We start from the raw sequence: 22,465 nt of genomic DNA on the forward strand, positions 1-22,465 counted from the left end.
AGCGATAGTTTGATTTAAAAAACGCTCTGTTGGACGAGGCATTATAAAACATACTATTGAAACGTGTAACTTGTAAATAAATTATTGATTAATAATAATTGATAATAATAAATATAATAATTGATTAAAGATTCAGAGAATCTTTTTACCGATTACTAGCCTATATAATACTACAGATTTCTTAAATAAATTAAAATCTTAATTATTATGTTCTATTCATTAGATTTTATCCTATTTAGGATAATAAATATATAAATCTTTTTTCGAGCTCCATTTCTTTTTTCACGGTCCACTGAGACGCAATGACTGATGGGAAATATTTCATTCCCTTTTCCGATAAAGTGAAGACGTGTTGTTCACTCGTTCTCAAGTTTCCTTTGAACGGAACATTTTCGCTCCCTGCAGTTTGGAATCACACTTAACGTGGCTGAACACCCTGGGAAGTGTACTTCGCAGGGTACTTCAGGCTGATCAGAACACACCTCCTGAGTTTAAAGGTCATGTCCGGTACACTTCAGGCAAAAATCTGCATGAATTACTGACCATGCGTACATTACCTGTGTATATTGCGCCTTTTTTGCGATTAGATATTTTCACAGGTTCATATAGTGTTTTTGACTTCTATGAGATTAATTGTGCAGCCCGAGAAAGAAAGCGTTTGTTTATTAAAATATACAGGTAACGTAAATGGTAAGTAAATAGAATCCAGATTAAAATGCAAATTAAATCAAATTATTTTGTTGTTGTCCGATTCAATTAATTTAATCAGATTTTTAGATTTTTTAATGGATTAAAATCTTGTAAAAATCTACACCTTATAACACACAAACCGCGTCCGTCTACTTTCATTCTCAAGTGACTTCCTAATCTGATTCAGTTCCCGAGCATGGAACGATTGTGTTCTCACTGATTAAAATGAACCAGACTTTAAGGTCAAGTGTTCTCGGAAACGATCCGATGTGAACTCGGACTGAACTCTAAAACCTGTTCTGTATAAAGCTCTCAGATGATGATCATAACTCATCCCTCATAAGCCAACCCTTCTGTCTTTACCTTTCACAGACCCGTGACCATGACGATGAGGACGTCGAGATCGCCGTGGACAACGCAGCGTTCATGGACGATTTCTTTTCCGAGGTAAACGCCAGAGCCTTTTTAAACGAGCCTCAGGATAGATCCGAAAGACCAGTGTCGACATGTTACATCGATGCGCTCGAGCGCTCCTTCTCAATGATTTGTCTTATTTTTCAGATTGACCAAATAAGAAACAGCATCGATAAGATCGATGAAAACGTAGCTGAAGTGAAGAAACTTTATTCTGTTATTCTGTCGGCACCAACGTCTGACCAGAGTAAGACACACAGACACCACACAGACACAGTGGGAACCGTAAACCATAAAGTGGTTTTCAAAGTGATGCAATGTCAAGTTCATTACAAATATTTAAATAGCATTTTAAATTTACTTCCTTTTTTTTATTTTTTATCATGTTTCTGATTTAGTTCTTTTATACACTTTTTAAATACATTCAGTCAGGTTTCATGGTTTAGCAGCTTTGATTTAGGCGTCTCAAACGCATCCTGTAAACAGCATTGTACGTAGAGCGTCTCATACAGAAGCACACTGTTAATCTGACATCCTTCATTTTATCTACAGCGTCAGGTTCAAATTAAAAATATCTCTTGATTTGCCAGATAGTATTTTATCAGAAAAGTGTTTTTAGAGTTGAACTTTTGAAGTGTCCTTCTCAGCAGTTTACAGGCTATACATAACTGTAAAAATATATATTCGCTTCTACTAGGTGCGTTTAAGTCAGACTGGGTCTTTCTCATAAATTAATGTGTAAAATAATTTGATAAACGGTTCCTTTGTCATGGGCAGAAAACACAAATATTTGTCAGTCACGAGTTTTCATTATTTTTGGCTTATTTGCTAGAAATCATCTCCAGAAACACAGCTCTAATAACGTGTTTACTTCTAACCTGTGTTCTAACTCAGTCGTGTTGAATGTGACCCGTCCTCTGTCAGTTCTGGAGTAGCCCGTAAGGTTAAACATTCTGGGCTGGTGTTTACCGTCAACACACCATCCGGCCGGGTAAAGAACACACAACAGCTCGCTGAGGAGAAACATGATTACGGTTAAACGTCTCTCTTTCATCTGACGCTAGTTTAATTAATCGTTAATAGTTTAGAGGAGCCAGTTGACCTATGAATTATACATCAAGAAGTAGAAGTTTGACGATGTGTGGTAGTGACATTATATAAGGATGATGATGATGATGATACAGCAAAACAAGTAAGCATGAGAAACACAGCTCATCAGTCTCGGCTGCTTTGGTATCAGTATCAAAGTTTCTTTTTTTCTTCCTCAGAAAGATCAGTTCAGTTTTTCAGTTTCCCACAGTCAGTGTTGTCAGTTCCTGAAAAGACCTGTTTGCTTAGAAATCTGATAGCTGGGTGCTCAGAGTGGCCTACATTTCGCTTCACTGCCTCTTTAATGTTTTTGTGCAGACTGCACACTGTGTGTGTGTGTGCATGTAGGGGATTATAGACTCAGGGTGTGGTGCGATTTGAAAACGTAATCATGAGTAGTCACTCAGCTGTACTGAATAAAAATTTAAGAAGGATCGATCGATGAAAAATTTCCTTTGAGCCGAGGTCCGAATTTCATGTTTTTGTTTGTGTGGCCGTAGAACTTTTAGTATCACAGGAGTCATGATGAAAACTGTCTCTAAATAGACGATAGTAAATAAGATTTCATATTTCCAGCGCGGATAGTCCAGTCACATGAAACGTAACCAAAGATGGCCGACTGCTTGAGTCTTTCAGGAGCGAGCATGTATGAAATGGGGAATTTCATCGTTCTTGTGCAAAGACGGTGAAGTTCAGTACAGAAAGAGAGGAATGCAACACTACGTCCGGAGACAAGCTGGTGACCACACGCTCGGTAAACGATGCAAGAAGACCCACCCTGTACGGTCATAAAAAATTAGCAATAAAGATTTTCCATAGTGTTTCAATAATATTAATTGTCAATTTCTATGAACTATATTGAACTGTAAGTGAACGTGAAATCTGTCAGTGAATGTGAAAGGACTCTGGTTGCTCCGTCACCCCGGGCTTTCAGTTCAGGTATTTTACTTGCCCTCACCTCAGACTGCTGTGTTAGGATGTTTTCACTCCTAACGACCAGTGTTTTTGTCTCATAGTGTCGCTTCACATTACTGCTTCATATTATCAACACGGTTTTAGAATATATGAGACAAACTGGTTTTAAACTTCTCACGGGAAGAATAAACTTATATTGATCCATCCATACAGCTTTAAAGTTTCAGGTTTCATAGTTTTCTTTTGTTTGTTTGTTTTGTTTTTTCTTGGAGTAAGCCATGTTGTCACGCTTTCATTTCTGTTTCGAGTGACTCTTTTCAACTTTGTGCTGATATTCAGTAAAACCACATGATTTTAAGCGCAGTTTAGCTTTAATTAATATAACTGTGCTGTAAACAAGAAATGAATGTTTTGATGAACTGACATTTTGGAAACAACATATCCTGATTTTTTGTATTATTATTATTATCCTGAAGATCCTAGACACTTCCTTTATAGCCCTTTCAGCTACCTAACATTCAGTTGTAGATTTCCCTGTTCCGAGTGCTTCTACTGCAAATGGTGTCAGTTATTCCTTATAATCTTCATCTTTCTTATTTTAAGTAAAAAAAAAAAAAAGAACAACAACACTGATGTCATTAATAAAGCTGTGATTTATATTTAGGCCGTTAAGCCAGTTAGTTTATATATATATATATATATATATATATATATATATATATATAATCTGTGATTAGGGTAAAGTTTTGGAAACATTTATTTTAATTTTATAGAAGTGTTCGGGTTCAATGGGTTGTAACCTTATGTTTTCCACCACAGGAAAGTACTTTGTTGTTGTTTTTTTGTTTGTTTGTTTGTTTTATTAAGTTCTAGTCATTTTTTTCTATTAATTTTCTATTAGGTATATCTTATAACAGGATCTAACTCCTTTCATAGACATTCTAAAGCACAGAACTAGAAAATGATGACCAGCACGACACAGACGAGAATACAGAGGAAGGAGAAGGAAATTCTCGCGGACGTGTGACAATGGCACTCAACAACACCCTGCTGTTGATTGTTTTCCTATAATAGCTCAACCTGTAAGAGCTAAATATCAGGTGCACACAAGCTATCGTGTGTTTTTAAACTTCTATACCTGTTTTTACTGTTATTTCAGAAACACAAGATGACCTGGAGTCTCTTACCAACGACATTAAGAAAAAGGCCAACAATGCACGCAACAAGCTGAAGAGTAAGTTTGTTCTCCATCAGCATGCTGGGGTCATGTGGTGATGTAGGAGGGAGAGAGAGAAGCGCTTTTACACACATCTGCTCCAAACGTCTGTAAATATCGTTCGTGTGTTTTTGCTCCCAGGCATTGAGAAAGATCTCGAGACGGGTGAAGGAGAGAGAGTGTCAGCCGACATGAGGATACGCAAATCACAGGTTCGGGAATGTTCTCCCACCACGCAACACACACATACACACGCGGGCGACTGACTAATATCATCTCAACTTTATCTCCCAGCATGCAGTTCTGTCCAGGAGGTTCGTGGATGTGATGACGAAATACAACGAAGCTCAAGTGGACTTCAGAGATAAGAGCAAAGGGCGAATCCAGAGACAGTTAGAGATCAGTGAGTCACACAGCTCGAGCTGTCAGATTCGTTTTACTGTTTAAATATGATTTCAGTTCTTAGGAATGTTTATCTGTTCTTTGAGGGGAAAATCACGTGTGTCTGTGTGTGTGAGAGAGAGAAAGTCTCTTGAAGCCCCCTTTTTAGGGCCCCGGGATCGTTTTTGACAACATTTCACCCTCTGGTTCATTTTGATCAGCGAGAACACAATCGATAAACGCTCAGGCAGGAAAAAAGGGGACTCGAGCACAAATCGAATCAGATACTGAAGCCAATCGTACCTAAACACGGACGCGGCCAGGTGTTTAGATGTGACATCATCTGACTAGATATTTGTCTCCTCGGAAATCCCCATGTGTGTTTGTGTGTGTGTTTGTGTAGCACGTGCTGATCTTATCCTTTATAGCTGATACAGCAGGAAGGCACGTGAGAGCGTTACTCTTGACGTTTATTAATAATAACAGGTATAACTTGAAAGCTAACTTCCTCGTTCTCTTCTTCTCTTGTGTTTCATGGCAGCTCGCAAACCAACTAGATGCATACTGGAGCCTGATGTATAGGAGAGTGTAAATACGCAAGTGTACCTGAGTACAGAGAATAATAATATTAATAGTAATAATAACAATAATAATAATACAGATTATAATAATAATACCAAGCTGCCTAAAAGTAAAAGGCTAAAAGTAGACGTGAGTGCATCACACACGAAACAGAGCCCAAGAAACTAAACAGAAAGAAAACCCCTAAATCAGAATTACACCCGGTGTTATTATGGAAGGGGAGTCTCGTTCCAAACACTAAGCTCCTCCCGACCCATCTTCCCCTCCGAGTCTCACTAAGTAGGGTGCATGAACAATACAATATAAAAACAAAGTGTTCGCGCTCTCCTCTACAGTTTATATTTATATTTAGTGCTGTATCATTTTTGTATAATTTAGGGTTTTTATGCTTTGTTTTATATTTTGTGATATAAACAAAATAAATCAAAAGGTAAATATACAGTAGTTCATAGTAATGAGGAACAGATTAATTCTATGTACATATATTCCTATGGAAAAACACTGAATCAGTATACGACCAAATCGGGTTAGGAACGGTGAGTCGAGGTTCCACTGTAATAATAACGTGAACACTGCCCAGTCGAGGAACGTCGTGGAGGGCGGGGCGGAGCGACCGCTTCTGGGCGCGGTACAAATCAGCCGTGTCTTGTGTTAAAGCACCTGACGGACCATTACTAGTAAAACATTAATTCTACAGAGTGTGAGTTAATACGAGTGTTCAAAACAGACTCGTCTGTTGTTCTGTAACCAGTGTTGAGGGATGTTACTTGTTAAAGTAACTCATTACATTACAAAATTACTGTCTTTCAAAAACTAATCAGTTACATTACAGCGTTACTTTCTGATAAAAGTAACTGGTTCGAGTACTTTTCCAATGCAGAAATAAAAACTCCTTTGTGATTCCTCATGCATGTTGTTTTAGTCAAGACCTTTATAATTTTTCCACCGTCAGCACTCAGCCAAGTTTGGCCCATAATCTGTTAACTACTAACAGCCAGAATAACAGAGGGGGAGGGTTATCGGGGGCGGGGCCTGTAGGACGACTTTCACACACATATTAATGGATTGGGAATGACCGCTGTCTGGCTCACGGGTTACATAAATTGTCTAAATAACGGATTACATAAAAAAAAAAAACTAAATAACTGAGTACTAAAATGGCAGATATAACATGTTAGATTATTCGTTACATCAAAAAAGTAACATTGTACTCTATAATATATATATTTTTTTCCAGCTGACTGCATCTTTTCAAACTGACGCTCAGGCAGATTTGGCTGATTAGAAACACACACACACACACACACACACTGTGGGAAACACTAACCACTGGGATTCAAACTTTTCTGTTCCGCCACCGATAGACCAAATACTTCCATTTTTTTGTTTCCTTTTTTTTACACTCAGCATTAAAATGCAGACACAGAATGAGTAAAGAATACACAGCTTATCTATTTTATTATTATTATTTAATCTTTTGCGCATCAAGCGTGCACCTCTTGTGTAAAATTTCTTGCGTCCAACACCCTGAACATGACTGTCCTTCAGTATGTAGTAAAGATTTATGGAGAACTGTTAGACCTTAATTCAGCATTAATTCAGGTGTGAACAAAAAAAATATATATACAGAGTCAGCCAAAAAAAAATTTATACACACTTTTTACGAAAAAAAAAATCAAATGACATACATCATATTAATAAAATATTAAACAATATTATTATCAAATGTATCAATATATAAGGTATAGCAGTAAATCTTGTAATAAAATATGTACACAAGTTTTTTCTTTTCCTAAAGTGTGTGTATCCTTTTTTTGGCTGACTCTGTATACCCTGTATAGAGTCATATAAATACAATTCTGTCATCGTATGTAAATGTATAATTGTGTACAATTATGGACTCTTGTTTTTTTTTGTAAGTGTATTAAAAGACTAAACAATTCATAATAGTTTGATTTTGTATATATTTTTACATGAATATAATGTAGATGACCGAGTTTGGCTTTGTGTTTCAGCATTATAACTTGACAATAACTACTTTCTGTACAACCTCAGACTGTTTCCTCTCACACTCGTCGTGGTTTCAAAGTGTCAAACTGACAGTGTCTCTGCTTTTTTCTTTTTCCTTTTTTTTTTAACCTCCCTAGTTTTAAGTAACCGTTGCAATAATACAAATCGATGCATTTCATATTTCTTTACCGTTTTCGTCAAAGTGTTGTTAATTAAATCAGTTCTTAATAAATCAGTGATGTAATTGTGATCATTACAGAGGTGAGGCATCATGTATGACTGTCCTGTCTTTCTCTCTTTAGCTGGTAGAGTCACTACTGATGAGGAGCTGGAGGAAATGTTGGAGGGGGGCAATGCAGCGGTCTTCACCGCCGGGGTAAACTGTGTGTTTTTGTGTGTGTGTCTGTGTGTTGATTTGTGTGTCTCAAACTCTCTAGGTTAGGCACATCCACACTTATTAGTCTTAGAGTCAAGGGGAAGCCTCTGGGTAGGAAAACTTTAAGGAAAGACGCTAAAAGTGTTTTAACAGACCCTCCTGTTAAAACTTTACAACAGAAATAAACATGTTTACACAACGTAGTACACAACCTGGTTTTGGTTGCCATAGCCAGATTTCCCATTTGTGACAACTCTACAGGGGTGAATTTTGTTTGTCACTCATCAGTTTCAATTATATTAAGCCTTTAAGTAAGGAACAATTAAGGGCGTGGCCGATTTGAGTGATAGCCGCACCTGTCTGTCCTGTCTGCTGTGCATCACTTTAGTTAATCGGCTACCTGGAATCGTTATAGTTGAACTTACCACTGCAAAATGCACTATACGGCTATTTTTTTAGTAGTAACATTTTTTTGTAATGGGTAAAAAAAAGTGTTGTCTGAGCAGTGTGAAGAATACAGTGCTGACATTGGAGACTCCTTCCATAAATGTTACTTAAACGTCTCCTTACAGAAAGCTCCACCCTATTAATGATGACATTTACCTTTGATAATTAACTACTTTAAGAAGCTGTTCTGTAATAGTTCTTGCAAGAACAGTGTTGTGTCAAGTGCATTTGCAAAAAACATCAGTCACCATGATAAAACTGTCTCTCATGAAGACCTTCCCAGGAAAGCAAGACCAAAACTTTAGAGTTACCAGCCTCAGAAATCACCAATTAACAAAAAGCACCCCAGATTAGAGTCGTTATGATTATTGCATATGTTGGACGCCATCAGCATTGTTTTACAGTGTGGAAAGAATCAGGAAAAATCAGGAACGACCATGAAAGTGATCACAAAATTTTGAACGGTAGTTTATATAAACATGAAAATTAATTGATAATTTAAAATTTTAATTTTAAAGTCAGTGTGTCGATGTACAAATTGCAGCACAAAAGAATACTAATCTGTATTTTTCCCCTAACCTCTAGTGTATTCAGTGTTTTATTTAAATAACATGTAATTTATAGGCATAATAGCAGCAACAGGTGCGCAGGGTAACAAAGAGGAAGTGATGTCAGTATTGAAGACGTCGTAGGGTGTTTTGAATGGGGAATTTTGTTAAGGTAATTTCCCTCGACAGGGAGCAGGGATTACAGTTTAAAGTGAAATGAACACAGCATTAAATTATGTGTAATGTCTAATATTGAAGATCCGTTACTATAGAAACGTGTAGGCATTAATGAAATCCTGTGATTTGACCGATCAGATTTGAAAATTCAATGTTGCACTTGGTGCAAGAAGATTGGGAAAAATTTGGCAGCTTCCTTGACGAGTGAAAATGTTTTGACTATATTTAATGGTTCTGTTGTAATGAGTCTTTGTCTGCAGTTTTATTATTACGAGAAATGTAATAATATCTTTCATTCCATTCCATAAAATCTTCCATTTTTTAAAATATTTTCACTCAGCTTGAATTCAGAAACATGAGCTTGTTTTTCGGCTAAAAAGTCTTTGCTTCGTGTGCACGTTTTAGATCGTAGATTCGGGAATCTCCAAGCAGGCGCTGAGCGAGATCGAGTCACGTCACAAAGACATCGTCCGACTGGAGAGCAGCATAAAGGAACTCCATGACATGTTTGTGGACATCGCCATGCTCGTCGAGAACCAGGTACATCCCTCCGTTCATCATTCCATCGCTTCTTGTATGTTTTTGTTTTTATTCATATCCCAGTCACGCACACTTCCTTTTTACCAACTGTTAACAAAACCTTTGTATCTATTCTATTTCTTTATTTCCTTCCTGTCTTTTTATCCCAGTTTTCCTTTTCTCTCCGGGTCATCGCTGTGCTCGCTCGCTTGCTCTTTAACTTCGATCCAGAAATTCGTCTGCTTTCCAAATGTGAGTTTTCCCATTTCCCTGATTCCCCCCCCCCTGTCTTTCATGTTTCCTTTTCATTCTCAATTATTGCTACTGTACAATTCAGATGTATCACGTGTTGAAATAAACATTTGTTTTTGTTGATAATATAGTACATTCTAAAATAGTTGAACTCAATAATCGTTATTTTTGTTAAATGCTGTCTGAGAGGAAAAACTGAGAGGTAAGTTGTTTGATATATATATATATATATAAAAATATATATATACTTTGTATATATATATTTATTTATGTATATATATATATATATATATATATATATTTTTTTTTTTTTATTTTTTATCCTTTATCCTGTTCATTTGGTCTGTTTTTCCATGGCATGTTGAAAAACAAGACCAACAAAGATAAAGTTATTCTTGACATATGTCTTAGCAGTCATAAAATCTAATCAGATTTAAGCACAGACCAGGTGATCACACTCAGGTCACGAGTCACTGACTACAGAACACAAAACACACATGAGCACAAATACAGGATCCGTGAGCAAATAGAGAGTAAAGCAGAGTTTCACCTTGGGGTGGATTATTTTCCTGTAACAGGTGTGTTATTCCTCATATATTACTTTATCAAAATTTACAGTGTCCACAACATTAGTTGTCAGTATAAAAATAAGTAAAAGAATAAACCCAGCAACAATGAGTTACATCTGTGTGATTTAACCCATTATGCAATTTAATTAATTTAATCAGTCTGTCATTTTTAAAAATTCAAAATTGATAAAAAAAAAAAAAAGAATTTAAGGTTAACTTTTAAATGTTACATTTTCTGAATTTTTGCAAACAATTCAAGCCAATCCCATCTACAACATTTTGTGGGAATATTGCATCGTCTTCTGCTTTTACCTTTACATGCAGTAGGTGCAATGCTGCCACCTACTGGACTGGAGTGTTGTGTAAAATAAAAAATAAAAAGATTAGTACTTTGTATAGGACGTGACATTTTGGGAAAAATAATTCTGCATTTTCTATAGCACCTTAGTACACATTAGCTACTTTTAAGAGTTTATAATATGTTAAAACCTGTAAGCAAAGCATGCTTTATGTCTTTTTTAGTTTCTGGTGGTGCCTTGAGCAGCAACCGAACATCATAAAACATGATGTTGTGGTACTGTTTAGTGATTGATGGTGCCAATTTTTTTTTTTTTTTTTGTGTAGTGGAAAAAGTCTGAAACTGAGCAGAACCACAATAAAAGAATTTTGTATTAATAACAAACAACAATACAATACAGGTAGTTTTAATGAATTAGAAGCACAATGATAACAAAACAAATGGCTGTCCCGTAAAGCTGTCCCGATGGTGAATAATCCTGAATTCGGGAAAAAAACACAGCTCATCGTCCAATACAGTGGAAAACAAAATGGAGCCCGGGATTCCCGTCACGATTTAAAGGCGCAGAGACAACGATGTTACATTTGATATGTGAGATTAATTTCCTTATGTGCGGTTATGGTTTTTGGCCACATGATGGCAGTGTGGGGAAAGGGGACAGAAATTCGGTCAAGTGGATTGGTGTGCTTTACATTGTATATGTGTGTCAAAGATGTATACGCCTCACTTTGTCTGACTTAAGAACAAATCAGACTTACGAACGTGCTCCTGGAACAGAACTCGTTCATAAGTCGGGGATTACCAGTACCTGGTCAAAAGATAAAAACAAAAATAAAAATTAAAACAGCCACCTCTCTTGCATTTGCATTTTTCCCCCACATTGATTCAAATTTCAAACATTAAAGCAATCTCTTTAGTTGTTTTCTTTCCTTGATGCAGGACAATGAATACATTCTTCTGAAAAAAGTAAGATCTTTTCCAAAAGGCGTGGGATACTTCTTCCGACATGGAGTTTTAAGAAATGATAAGGTGCATCAGTTAGGATCAGAGACTTTTTGCCCAGCTGAAACATATTAGTAATAACCTATTCTAATGCTCTTAAATATTCACTTTTTCACATCCAAGTGGTGACTTTTTTTCATTGTCCGGTTTTGTATGTAATATATTGTTTTTCTGATGTGTGATTCTTTCTGATCGTGTGTGTTTGTTTTCATGCTTTTGTATTACAGGGTGACACCATCAATAACATAGAGGCGAATGTTTCTAAAGCAGTGGATCATGTTGCAGTTGCTAAGATTGAAACAAAGAAAGCAGTCAGGTATCAGAGCAAAGCGCGGAAGGTATGAAACACACATACACACACCTTTATCACACGATAACATCACTGCTCCTGCTGTCTCCTTCCCCTTTTCTTCTTCTTCTCTCTCTCCTTCTTTTTTTTTTGGACTCATCACCTGTCAGGGCGGAATGATTGACAGGATCGAGAGCAACATGGACCAATCGGTTGGCTTTGTCGAGCGGGCGGTAGCCGACACTAAAAAAGCCGCCAAATATCAGCAGGAGGCGCAGCGCGTGAGTGGCTGAGAAACCCCCGACCCCGCCCACTCTGCCCTGGCCCGATCCTCAGCCTTCTCATCCCTTCGCTACATCTGTCTATTGTTAATAAACCTCGTGACGTTGGGCTTAAACCAAGCTCTGCATTGTCTCTTTGAAATGGGACGCACATTCCTTCGACTCGCACCTTTTATCCAGAGCCACACAAACTTGCTGCACTCAGTGAAAGTGTGCTCAGTGAGAGAACACACCCTCCTGTGGTGGAAACTCGCAATAACACAAATGCAACAATACGAGGAAAGGCTTTGCATGTACGTACGGAATGTCTTCACAGGACCCCCTTAGAGAAGGTTTATTTTTTCTAAACAGAACCCAACCTTTCTACTGAGTAAGCAGGATGTGGATTAGGACGCAGCCATGAGTTCCATCTATATGGTTAAACAATGATAAAGGAATGCAGCAGTTTGAGTTGCAGTGAATAATTTAATTTAGCAATATTACATGATAGTAAGTGCTGTTGTACTTTGGTACATTATTAAGATATCACAGCCGTCCTGATATTCAGCACAACAGCACAACCTCAAGTGTGATTTTGCTTTATAGAACAGTTCCAAAAACACTGTTTATTAACAACAGATTAGTTAATTTGCTTCACAAATACACATCCTCCTGGCTACCTAAAGTTAGTGTAATTAACAGTGGTGAAAGTTTTAAATTCATACTCGTACTATGTACCCAAACGGTGAGGAAAATAAACCAGAGAGGTGTTGAACAGTCCTGAGAAACTTACCAAATGTACTCTAAATTTCCACTTTTCTTTTTTAAAATATCAGCTCCATTTCCTTCCAGGTTTCAGTGTTGAATCCCAAATGTCGTAAAATGGATGGCTAGTGCACTGTATAGAGTGAACAATCCATTGTTACACACACACACCAAGTAGTGCCCTTGATCAGCGGTTAGTAAGGAATTTGGAATTTTCCGTCTAGTGTTAGACGCGAATTAGCTTTGTAGCTAGTGTTAGCCGTGAACAGAACAACACGGATGGTTCAGTGGTGATTCAGAATGATTAAGCCGCAATTGCTACTGAAACAAAGTGTTGTTTAAGATGACCTAACGTGTTTTCTTTATGAAAGTGCTTTCGTGACTGGTTTTAAATGTGAATTTTGGCAGGCAGCTGCTCTCTCCTCTTTCCCATCCAGGGAAAACCTACAAACATTCGAGTTAAGATTTTCTGCCGATACGAACTCAATCACGGAAGTAGCTCACGTGTATTATACAAAAAAAGAGACACTTCAGTGCACCAGATACCAATATTTACAATATATTTTATAATATTATATATATATATATATATATATATATATATATATATATATAATATTATATTTTATATTCTTGCCATTACTACACAAAACAAATACTAAAACAAATTTATTGTGTAAGTAACTGTATAAATTGTTTAAAGTCCGGTATATTGTATGTGTGCGTGCGTGGGGTTGTGGGAGAAATTAGTCGGCCTCACCGGTTTCACTGAATCAGTCCGGGAGCACGATGATAGAAAACGGTTGTCTTGTAAAGATGTCCCAATGTTAAATAATCCTAATTTCGGAAAATCTTCAACAAAACACAGTTTACAGTCTGATACGGTGGAAAACAGCTCTGAGACAAAATGGAGACAACACGTTATATTTGACATGTGAGATTCATTTCCTTAGGCTTGATTGTGATTTTTGGCCACATGATGGCAGTGTGGGTCAAGGGGACAGAGATTTAGCCAAGTGGATTGGTACTGTATGTTTCACATTGTATATTTGTGTCAAAGACATAAAAGCTTAGGTCTTTGGTTAGACTTAAGAACAAATCAGACTTACGAACATGCTCCCGGAACGGAACTTGTTTGTATGTTGGGGACGACCAGTACTGCCGATCGTACAGACCTACTTTCACTACTAAAGACCAAGAGTAAGTGTAATTAACAATTGGTAGAACACCTGTGACATGTAGTGATACATATGCAGTAGTTGAACATCCCAGTGATGTGATTCTCTATATCAGCACTCGTGGAACACCTGTCATCTAATTAGATCACTCAGTGGGAACGCAGTCTTTACATTTCAATTAAAGAAGCACACTCCGATTATCTTTTCTTTTCTTCCATGTTTCTTTCTATTCTATTAAACTACACATTTTATTTACACTTACAAGAAACAATTTATGTATCTTTTCTGTAATGAGTTATTTGTGGTTAACCCAAGACATGTTACAATAGTAATTAGAGGATCTGAAACTAATTCACTTGTCTGTGTGTGTGTGTGTGTGTGTGTTTGTGTGTTTGTGTGTTTGTTTGCAGAAAACGGTGATTATAGTGTGTATTGTTGTGGTTATTCTTGCCATTCTTGCTCTGATAATAGGACTGTCTGTAGGACTTACAGTCGGTAAAAAATAACTGGTGAGTAAATAAAGTAAAGATGTATGCATGTGAGTGTGCGGGGGTTGCGCGAAAGATAAAATGGGTGTGGTGGGGTGCGGTGCAGTGTGTGTGTGTGCGTGTGTGTGTGTGTGTGTGTAGGGTTTAAGAGTGGTAATGCTTCAGGTGAGGGTGAGGATTTAGGTTGTGGTGTTAGTTCTCTAGGTTTCTTTCTGCCTCCTTTCTTTTCTAAAATTAGGTTCACTTTAGGCTTGGGTAACTTTTTATTAAGACTCAATCTCACACACACACACACACACACACACACACACACATATATATAAAACATAATTCACAATATGTCTTATTTGTGATATCATTAACTGTGGACCTCATTTCTAAAAAGTGCTTTAATAATAATTTCCCTAAATTAATCACAACACACTAATTATAGACCATCCTGGAATATAATAATATTGTAGAATGCAGGTAGAATTAATCTGGTTAAGTAGATATCTATAATTATTTTATTTATCGTGTAACTGTAAGGACATCCATGAGAGGTTAGTTTCTATCATCTCTTACATTGTATAATCTTTCATAAATATATAAATGAGGCTCATGTGTGCTCACTAATTGCTAAAAGCAATGGTATCTTTCCTTATATATTCTTAATGTAACAGTATCACCGTGGTTCTCAAAGTGTGGGGCGCGTGTGTGTCTGTATTCCCCAATAGTCGGGAATACAGACATGACAGGTGGGGCGCAATGAACGGGAGGGAATTAGTGAAAAATAATAGGAAAGTACCTATTCTAATTCATGCTTTTCTTTATTGACAATAAAGATCGGACACTCGAAACTAAACAATTACAATCACGCAAAGAAATGGATCATTTATACAAGTAAATTAAAATAACATCAGAGAAAAAGTGGAGCCATAGTGCAACAATAACGGTTTAACGTCAGCATGTTAATTGCAGAGGAACAATATATAAGGAAACATTTTGTATTATATATGTAATTTAATTTATTTCAGTGTGTATGGTGATGTTTCTGTATTTTTGTTAAAAATTATTATTTTTTATTAGGTACTAGTCTGGCATTTCTAGTTTCCAGTGTGATAACAAAGTTGCTTTTTGATCCTTCAGGCGCTGAACAGAAGGAAAGATCAATATCGTTCTATGCTTTTTGTTGGTGTGCGGCATTTTGCGATGATCCCTAAATCATTCGTTGCGCCATAGAGAATAATGGTGTTTATGCTTTTAAACATGTATAATTTAAGGCAGGTGTACAGTAGCTTAAAGACAATGTAGAGAGGAAATATATGTGGGTATCTTATTTGCTGGTTTATTTACACAGCTATTGAATTCGGAGATGCGAATATCAAACTAACTTTACCGCGGACACAAACCGGGTCAGTAGCGTACTGTATGTAGTGAGCGTAATAACGTCAATGGATACATTTGTTACATGGACCACAAAAAAGCAGGTGATTCAGCACTATCAGCCTTATCAACCAAAAAGTCAGCCGAAAGGAAAACATGATGTTGTGCTTGGATTCATGGTGGGGATGGTGGGGGCAGAGGAGAGACCCGTGTGTGTTTTGTGTCTTAAACCGCTGGCAGCAGACATCATGAGACCCAACAAAGTAGGAAGACACTTAGAGACAACACACCCCAGTCACGTTAATAAGCCACTCGACTTTTTTAAAAGTAAGCTCTAGATAAGTGACGAAGTGAGTCTGTTATAACAATTGCACGTGTATTTTATCTGTTTTGAACTTGGTGTTATTTAATCTTATTGGTTTAGGAATTGATATTTCAATAAATAGTACACTTGGCTGATTTCGTTATCATTTTGTTGACAAGTGGCGCTTAAAAATTTACCCACCCCCTCAAGTGGGAAATGACAGAAAATGTTTGAGAACCACTGCAGTATCATGAGTGTTTAGTGTCATAAAGGAATAGTAATAGGATTATATTTAAAATGGACGTGATTTGGGGAAAACTCCAATTTATTTCAACAAATTAAATTTAGCTTCTTTAATGTTTCAGATTTCATTAGTCATTATTGCATTTTATTATTAGCTGTGTTCACGGCACTGAGTTTATAGCTCCAGTTTGCCCCCTAGTGGAATGACTAGAAACACGCTAGCTCCTTTTTTATTATTAGTAATTAATCTTTCATTATTACACTTAGTCTGTTGCTTTAATCTAGAACATCTTTAATCTTGTACCAGATATACATCAAGCACCCCTGCCTTACATCTTTACGTTAAAGATATGCTTGAAATATAAATCTACCCAAGCTCAGGCACTTTCTACTTGTCTCCCTTTCCTCTCGCTGTGGCGTTGATGGGTGACCTGCTCTCATCTTTATTTGCTCTTCATATATCATTAGTTATTGTTGTTTAAACTGACCGTACTGTTCTTCTCTCTCTCTCTCTCTCTCTCGCTCTTTCTCTATCTGGTAGAAAATGATCATCTTGGGTGTGATCGGCATTGTGGTTTTGATCATCATCGTTATCATCATACTCACACAAACACTCTGAAACCACACCCATTTTTGTGACTCCTCCCATTCTAGTTATTTTATCCATCTGCCACATTGCCGGTCCCTCTTTTACCCACCTCCTGTGGCTGCCGGAGAAACGACACAGACTTCAAATACCCTTCTTCCCTGCCCTCCTGCTCTTCTCTGAACAACGGACAGTGACTCCTGCATTCAACTCCTGTAATGCAAATCTATTTTGTGTAAAATGGACAGGACTATTTTGTTGACGTATGAACCGTACCGAGAAATAGACCCCCATTTATCTTGCCTTAATATTTTTTTAATAGGGGCCGCTTGCACCAAAGACTCGACTAATCATCTGTGGAGGCTAAAGCGGTCTTACTGTATTTTGTAATTTATAATAGTTATTAACATTATTATTATTTAACTTCTTCCATTAACACCTTTTAAACCCTTGTTCATCCTGTCATATTTCACATGTGCCATCTTGTATACCTCTGTCTGAAAAATGTCGTCCTGATCCTGTCATGCCGAACGGAAATGCCCAGTCGGCAGATCATTGATAATTTACCTGGATTTGTTTCATAAAACACTCGTTTTTTTTTTGTTTTTTGTTTTTTTACCAACCTCCATATACTATATGGTGAGGTGTGATAATTTGCACTATCATGCACTGGAATATGGTTAATGATAATAATAATAATAATAATAACAATAACAATAAGGGAACGTATTATTTAATGGGATTGTTGGATGTTCATTCTTCAACAGACCCACAGATAGGAAGGATAAAGTGCAATGAAGTTTAAGTGTTTTTAAATCTTCACACTGTCCTGTAATAAAAAACACCACCACCACATTTATACTGTCACTTAAGGAATAAATGATTTTATATTTTTAACTACTGAAGGAGGAGTGACTACTTGAATATGTCCAGGCATACAGTCATTGTCATTGTCTGAAAAATTGTAAATTTTTTGTTGTGAAAATAAATATAATAAATATTTAGTATCTGTTAAGTAGCTGCTAGCGTGTAGTAACTGTACAGCCGGATTACAATTGGCCATCCGTGTGTGACTAAGGCTTGTGTGAAGGGCGTTCAGGTCAAACCGGGACTTTATATTGTATAGTATAACAGAACACAGTTATGAGAGTTAAAAACTCCTTTTATTTTTCTCTATAATCCCCTGCTACACTTCCCAGTGTTTTACTAGTGCTTGGATACCATAAAAGTTTAAAGTTTTCTCAGTGCAAAACTTAGACTCTCAGATTGCCTGGCCTCCCAGGAACATTTTTTAACGGCCTGAACATGTGGAAATGACGAGGTCAGGACCGTACAGGTGATGTTGCAAGAACTACAAGCCAGATTTCCTGTAACGTGCAAGTGGTGCAGTGGGAGGTATTTATTGTCCTGCAAAAACTATGTTTTTTGGTCATCAAACCAGGCTGTTTTTCATTTTTTTTTTTATTCACAATAAATTTCATCACAAGTCCCGGTTTGACTTGGACACCCATTTGTGTGTGTGTGTGTGTATATATATATATATATATATATACACACATTATAGCTTATGTCAAACTAAAGCTGCTAATTAATTTGCAGCTGATGCTGTGTACATACAGTATTGTGTTGATCTGATGTTACTCGCTGAAGTCAGAAGAGACTGATATGAATTCCGACTTGAGACGTGATTTCTTGTGTTTTTCCTGGGTGGATGTCAGGAGCCTCTAGTCAAATGCAGCATTTCCATGAGCTGACCTGAGCAAATTGATTTATAGGACAATCAGTCATGCATAGGAGGGAACTCCCATGTAGCAAGGACTGCTGTAAAGTCAGACAGAATTTTAAAATAAGTTATAAGTAGCCTAACGATGAAGAAAAGTAGAAACATTTTTTAAGTGAAGAAGAGTTGAGCTCCTTTCTTTCAAGCTTGTCTGAACGCAGTTCGTAATTCCAGTCCTGGTGATCACATACACTGTTATATTTCCCTGCTGCTGTTCTTTGACTTGATTCAGCAACTGTTTATAAAATCAGGAAGCTCCTAAAATCCAAAAATGGTTGTGATGCAAAAGGACACCGTTGCTGAACACTCGGTGGAAACCCTATTTGAAGGTGGGAAAACTTAGAATACGAGTTTTGGTTAAGCATTCACACAGGTTTCTTATTTATTTGCTTATTATATGGAGGAAAAATTCGAGCATTATACTGTGTGCAGATTGTTTAAATTTATAGCATGTAGACTGATTGTAGCAGGGAGTTTATTGCTGTCTTTTGCTGCTTTTTTTTTTACGTACACACACACACACGTACACCTTCTGTTGGTGTTCCTGTTTTATTCCATTCCTTTACCTTTCCCCCCTTTAGAGCCTAATTTTATAAAAGTCTATAAACAATAACATGCAAAAATCTTGCGCCATCCCTGATTTCTTCATATTTTGCTTTTTAATGCAGTCTTTTTAAGTGCTATCCAGACTTCCTGAAGGACTTTATTGTCTCTTATTTTCAGTCCAGTCCCAGCATCTGAGCAGTTTCAGAGAAATTCTTTTTGTTTCTTAAGTTATTAATTATTCAAGCATTAAAAAAAAATCTAATCTAAGGAATGAACCAGTAAGAAACAGGTGCAGATGATGACAGATGATCAGGTCGGTGATTATCATACTGCTGATGCTGAATGCTGAGTGGTTGGAACAGTCGAGAGGGGAAATGAGGTCGCCTGTGAGGTCGTTACATAAAGTAAACAACCATTTTTAAAAGTTTATCTTAAGGCACTTTTCCAGCCCGCCTCAGTAAAACAATTTAATTTAATTAACATCATTTAAATTAAAATTTAATATAAAGAAATGAGAGAGACTCAAGACTGTGTATGTGTACATCATATACTGTATATAAAATTCCAAATTAATTTAACAAAGTAACAGATTCGATCAGACTGCATGTACATGTAATAATTGATCCTTATTTTAGGCTTGCATTTTTCGTTTACTGTTTCTGAGTCTGTTTTTTTTTTTTTACCTCCCAATTATCTGCTTTCCTTTTTCTAGAAGAAAATGATGATCATGTTGTGTTGTATCATCCTGGGGATAGTTGTCTTTTCCTCTCTCTACAGCTTCTTCTCGTAAACGTGCAAACAGGTAGAGTGTTGGTTACGTTTGCAGCACATGTGTGTTTAATAGTTATGCATAAAAGTGCATAATAATCTGACATGAAAGATTGGAATTCCTGTTATAGGTATTTAGTATAAAATTAATGAAAATAAGTTAAAACTGTATCATCTTAGCATATGTTGGTCAAAAGTATATTCTACCAAAAAGAGAGTCTAACTAATTTTATAGTGTATTTTTTCAAAATGTTATTAAAAAAAAAATTTAATTAATAATGAATTTTTTATAATAAATTCTATTTATTTTTTCTTTTTTTTACAGGAGTACCGGGTTCACACCAGAACACTGTCAGACACAATGTTTTCTGTGTTTTCTCTTTCCTTTTCCTTAAACCTTTTGAGGCTTTGTGGTTAAAATATTTTTATCGTCATCAAACCCCTAGAACCAAACATCTGTCTAAGTCAGGATATTCACTTATTGTAATAATAGAAAGCCAGAATACCCCCCCCCCCCCTCCCCACCACACACTTTCTGTGTATAGTACTATTCCGATATATAGGTCCTTTTAAAAAATATAGGGTTGCCATGTTGTTGGTGTGTTTGTAAGTGCTATCCATTACTGTGCATTAAATAATTTATTAAATTCACATGAATATAAACTTGATAATTCTTTGTCTTTCTGCTCAGTACGGGAGAGTGGGGTCAAGTTTAACAAAACTAACTAGCTCATGGTGACAATTATGCTGCATCTGACTCAAAAGTAAAATGTAATCTTTGTTTAAGCTATAAATAGGGCAAAAAACACGTTCTAGCTAGCTAAGTATGAGGATGAATGTATGTACTGTATCTCATTAAAACATTTAGATGTATTTAGATGTATATCCAGTGCTTTAGATTTAAAGGTTCCATATACATGACAATGACTATGTCTTTAACCAAGAGAGCGAAGGTCTTAAGGGTCCTCCATAGTGTGTCCAGCTGAATTGCCCTCTGATAATGTATTTTTATTTATTTTTTTTACCTTAAGTTTCCTCTGTTTCACTCCTCTTCCATATGAGTATGATATCTTTTGGGATCTTCTCATATGACATCATAAAAAGTGGAAACTTCAACCAACCAATAGATAAAACTGGGAAAATCACAAAAATGTTGGAATTTTTTTCCCCTCTCTCTCTCTCTCTCTCTCTCTCTCTCTTTACACTAGAGATTTTGTAAATAGAAAATTTGGTAGGATTTATGTAGGAATCCTATGATGATAAGTACTGTATAATAATTAAGCTCAATTTCTTTGGGTGTTGTATGCAAATCAAAAAAAATTATTCATCACGGTCAGGTATCATGCTTGATGTTTAACAATTTTTGACTGCGTAGAATTATTTACAATAGTATCACTAGTACTTAAGATGTTTAACAAAAAATAAACAAGGTTCCATATGGAAATTAAACGTATTTATTCATATGACTGAAGAATTTGCAATTCACCTTCGTGGTCCAAGTTCGAATACCGTCTTGGGTCTGTGTGCATGGAGTTTGCATGCTTTGAGGGGGTAAGTAAATATATGTTTGCATTTAAGAAGGTAAAATGTCACAATTCCTCTATAATCCTACAGGCATCCTGTGTGATTGGTAATTATTTACAAAGTTGTTTAGAATACTAACCAAGAATCAGAATATTTTTAAATCATGATGCTTCTGATGGCGGCACGGTGGCTTAGTGGTTAGCACTATTGCCTTGTGCCTTCGGAGTCTGGGTTTAAATCCCGTCCAGGTTTGATTTCTGCCTCTTTGTACAGTTTGCATGTTTTCCCTGTGCTTGGTGGGTTTCCTCCAGTTTCCTCCCACAGTCCAAAGACATGCAGGTTAGAATAAGTGGCATTATTACCCGTAGTGTGTGAATAAGCATGTGACTGAGAGTGTGTGTGCCATGTGATAGATTGGCGCCCCACCCTGTGCCATATGTCTCCTGGGACAGGCTCCAGGCCCCCCGCGACTCTGTATACAGGATAAGACGGTATAGACAATAAGAAGATAAGATGCTGATGATACTTATGATGATGATTTTCATAGAATCACAATACAGATCGAATCAGCACTGAGGTATCATAATAAAATGGAATTATGCTGGGGTCTGGTGATGCTCATCCTTACTTTAATTGTATTTTTATTCGAAACCAAATGCGTTTTTATCTGCTTAATATAATCCAGTCCACTTTGATTGTTTTTCAGTTCATTTTGGTCTTTCAGCTTTGAATCAACTTCACACGTTAAACCTGCAGTCTCGGATAAAACTACACGAGGCGTGTTTAACCAGAGAACCATACGCGACGCAGGCGTGGGTGTTGACCAATCAGCGCCTTCTAATTTACATCCCGACTCTCTGATTGGTCCGGGTTGTATAGAGGGC

At 36.7% G+C, this 22,465-nt stretch overlaps 1 protein-coding gene across 6 annotated transcripts in view; it reads left to right on the plus strand.

The window, feature by feature from the left end:
- The window catches only part of stx3b (syntaxin 3b), a 34,625-nt gene extending 13,944 nt beyond the window's left edge, over positions 1 to 20,681 (plus strand). Inside the window, exons 2-12 of one of the 6 annotated variants that reach the window (XM_053505538.1) lie at positions 1,063 to 1,137; positions 1,252 to 1,351; positions 4,268 to 4,342; positions 4,466 to 4,536; positions 4,619 to 4,727; positions 7,600 to 7,673; positions 9,251 to 9,385; positions 11,713 to 11,823; positions 11,945 to 12,055; positions 20,002 to 20,091; positions 20,383 to 20,681. In XM_053505538.1, coding sequence (XP_053361513.1) covers positions 1,063 to 1,137; positions 1,252 to 1,351; positions 4,268 to 4,342; positions 4,466 to 4,536; positions 4,619 to 4,727; positions 7,600 to 7,673; positions 9,251 to 9,385; positions 11,713 to 11,823; positions 11,945 to 12,055; positions 20,002 to 20,079 — 939 coding nt within the window. In that variant the 3' untranslated portion in view covers positions 20,080 to 20,091; positions 20,383 to 20,681. Of the gene's footprint in view, positions 1 to 1,062; positions 1,138 to 1,251; positions 1,352 to 4,267; positions 4,343 to 4,465; positions 4,537 to 4,618; positions 4,728 to 7,599; positions 7,674 to 9,250; positions 9,386 to 9,534; positions 9,806 to 11,712; positions 11,824 to 11,944; positions 12,056 to 14,387; positions 14,487 to 16,918; positions 17,861 to 20,001; positions 20,092 to 20,382 lie in introns of those variants that run through there. The other 5 variants (XM_053505541.1, XM_053505537.1, XM_053505539.1 and 2 more) reach the window with 5 other exon arrangements.
- Positions 20,682 to 22,465: the final 1,784 nt, after the last annotated feature.

This window comes from Clarias gariepinus, chromosome 10 (genome assembly GCF_024256425.1).
Source record: "Clarias gariepinus isolate MV-2021 ecotype Netherlands chromosome 10, CGAR_prim_01v2, whole genome shotgun sequence".
In the NCBI taxonomy this organism is placed as follows: Eukaryota; Metazoa; Chordata; class Actinopteri; order Siluriformes; family Clariidae; genus Clarias; species Clarias gariepinus.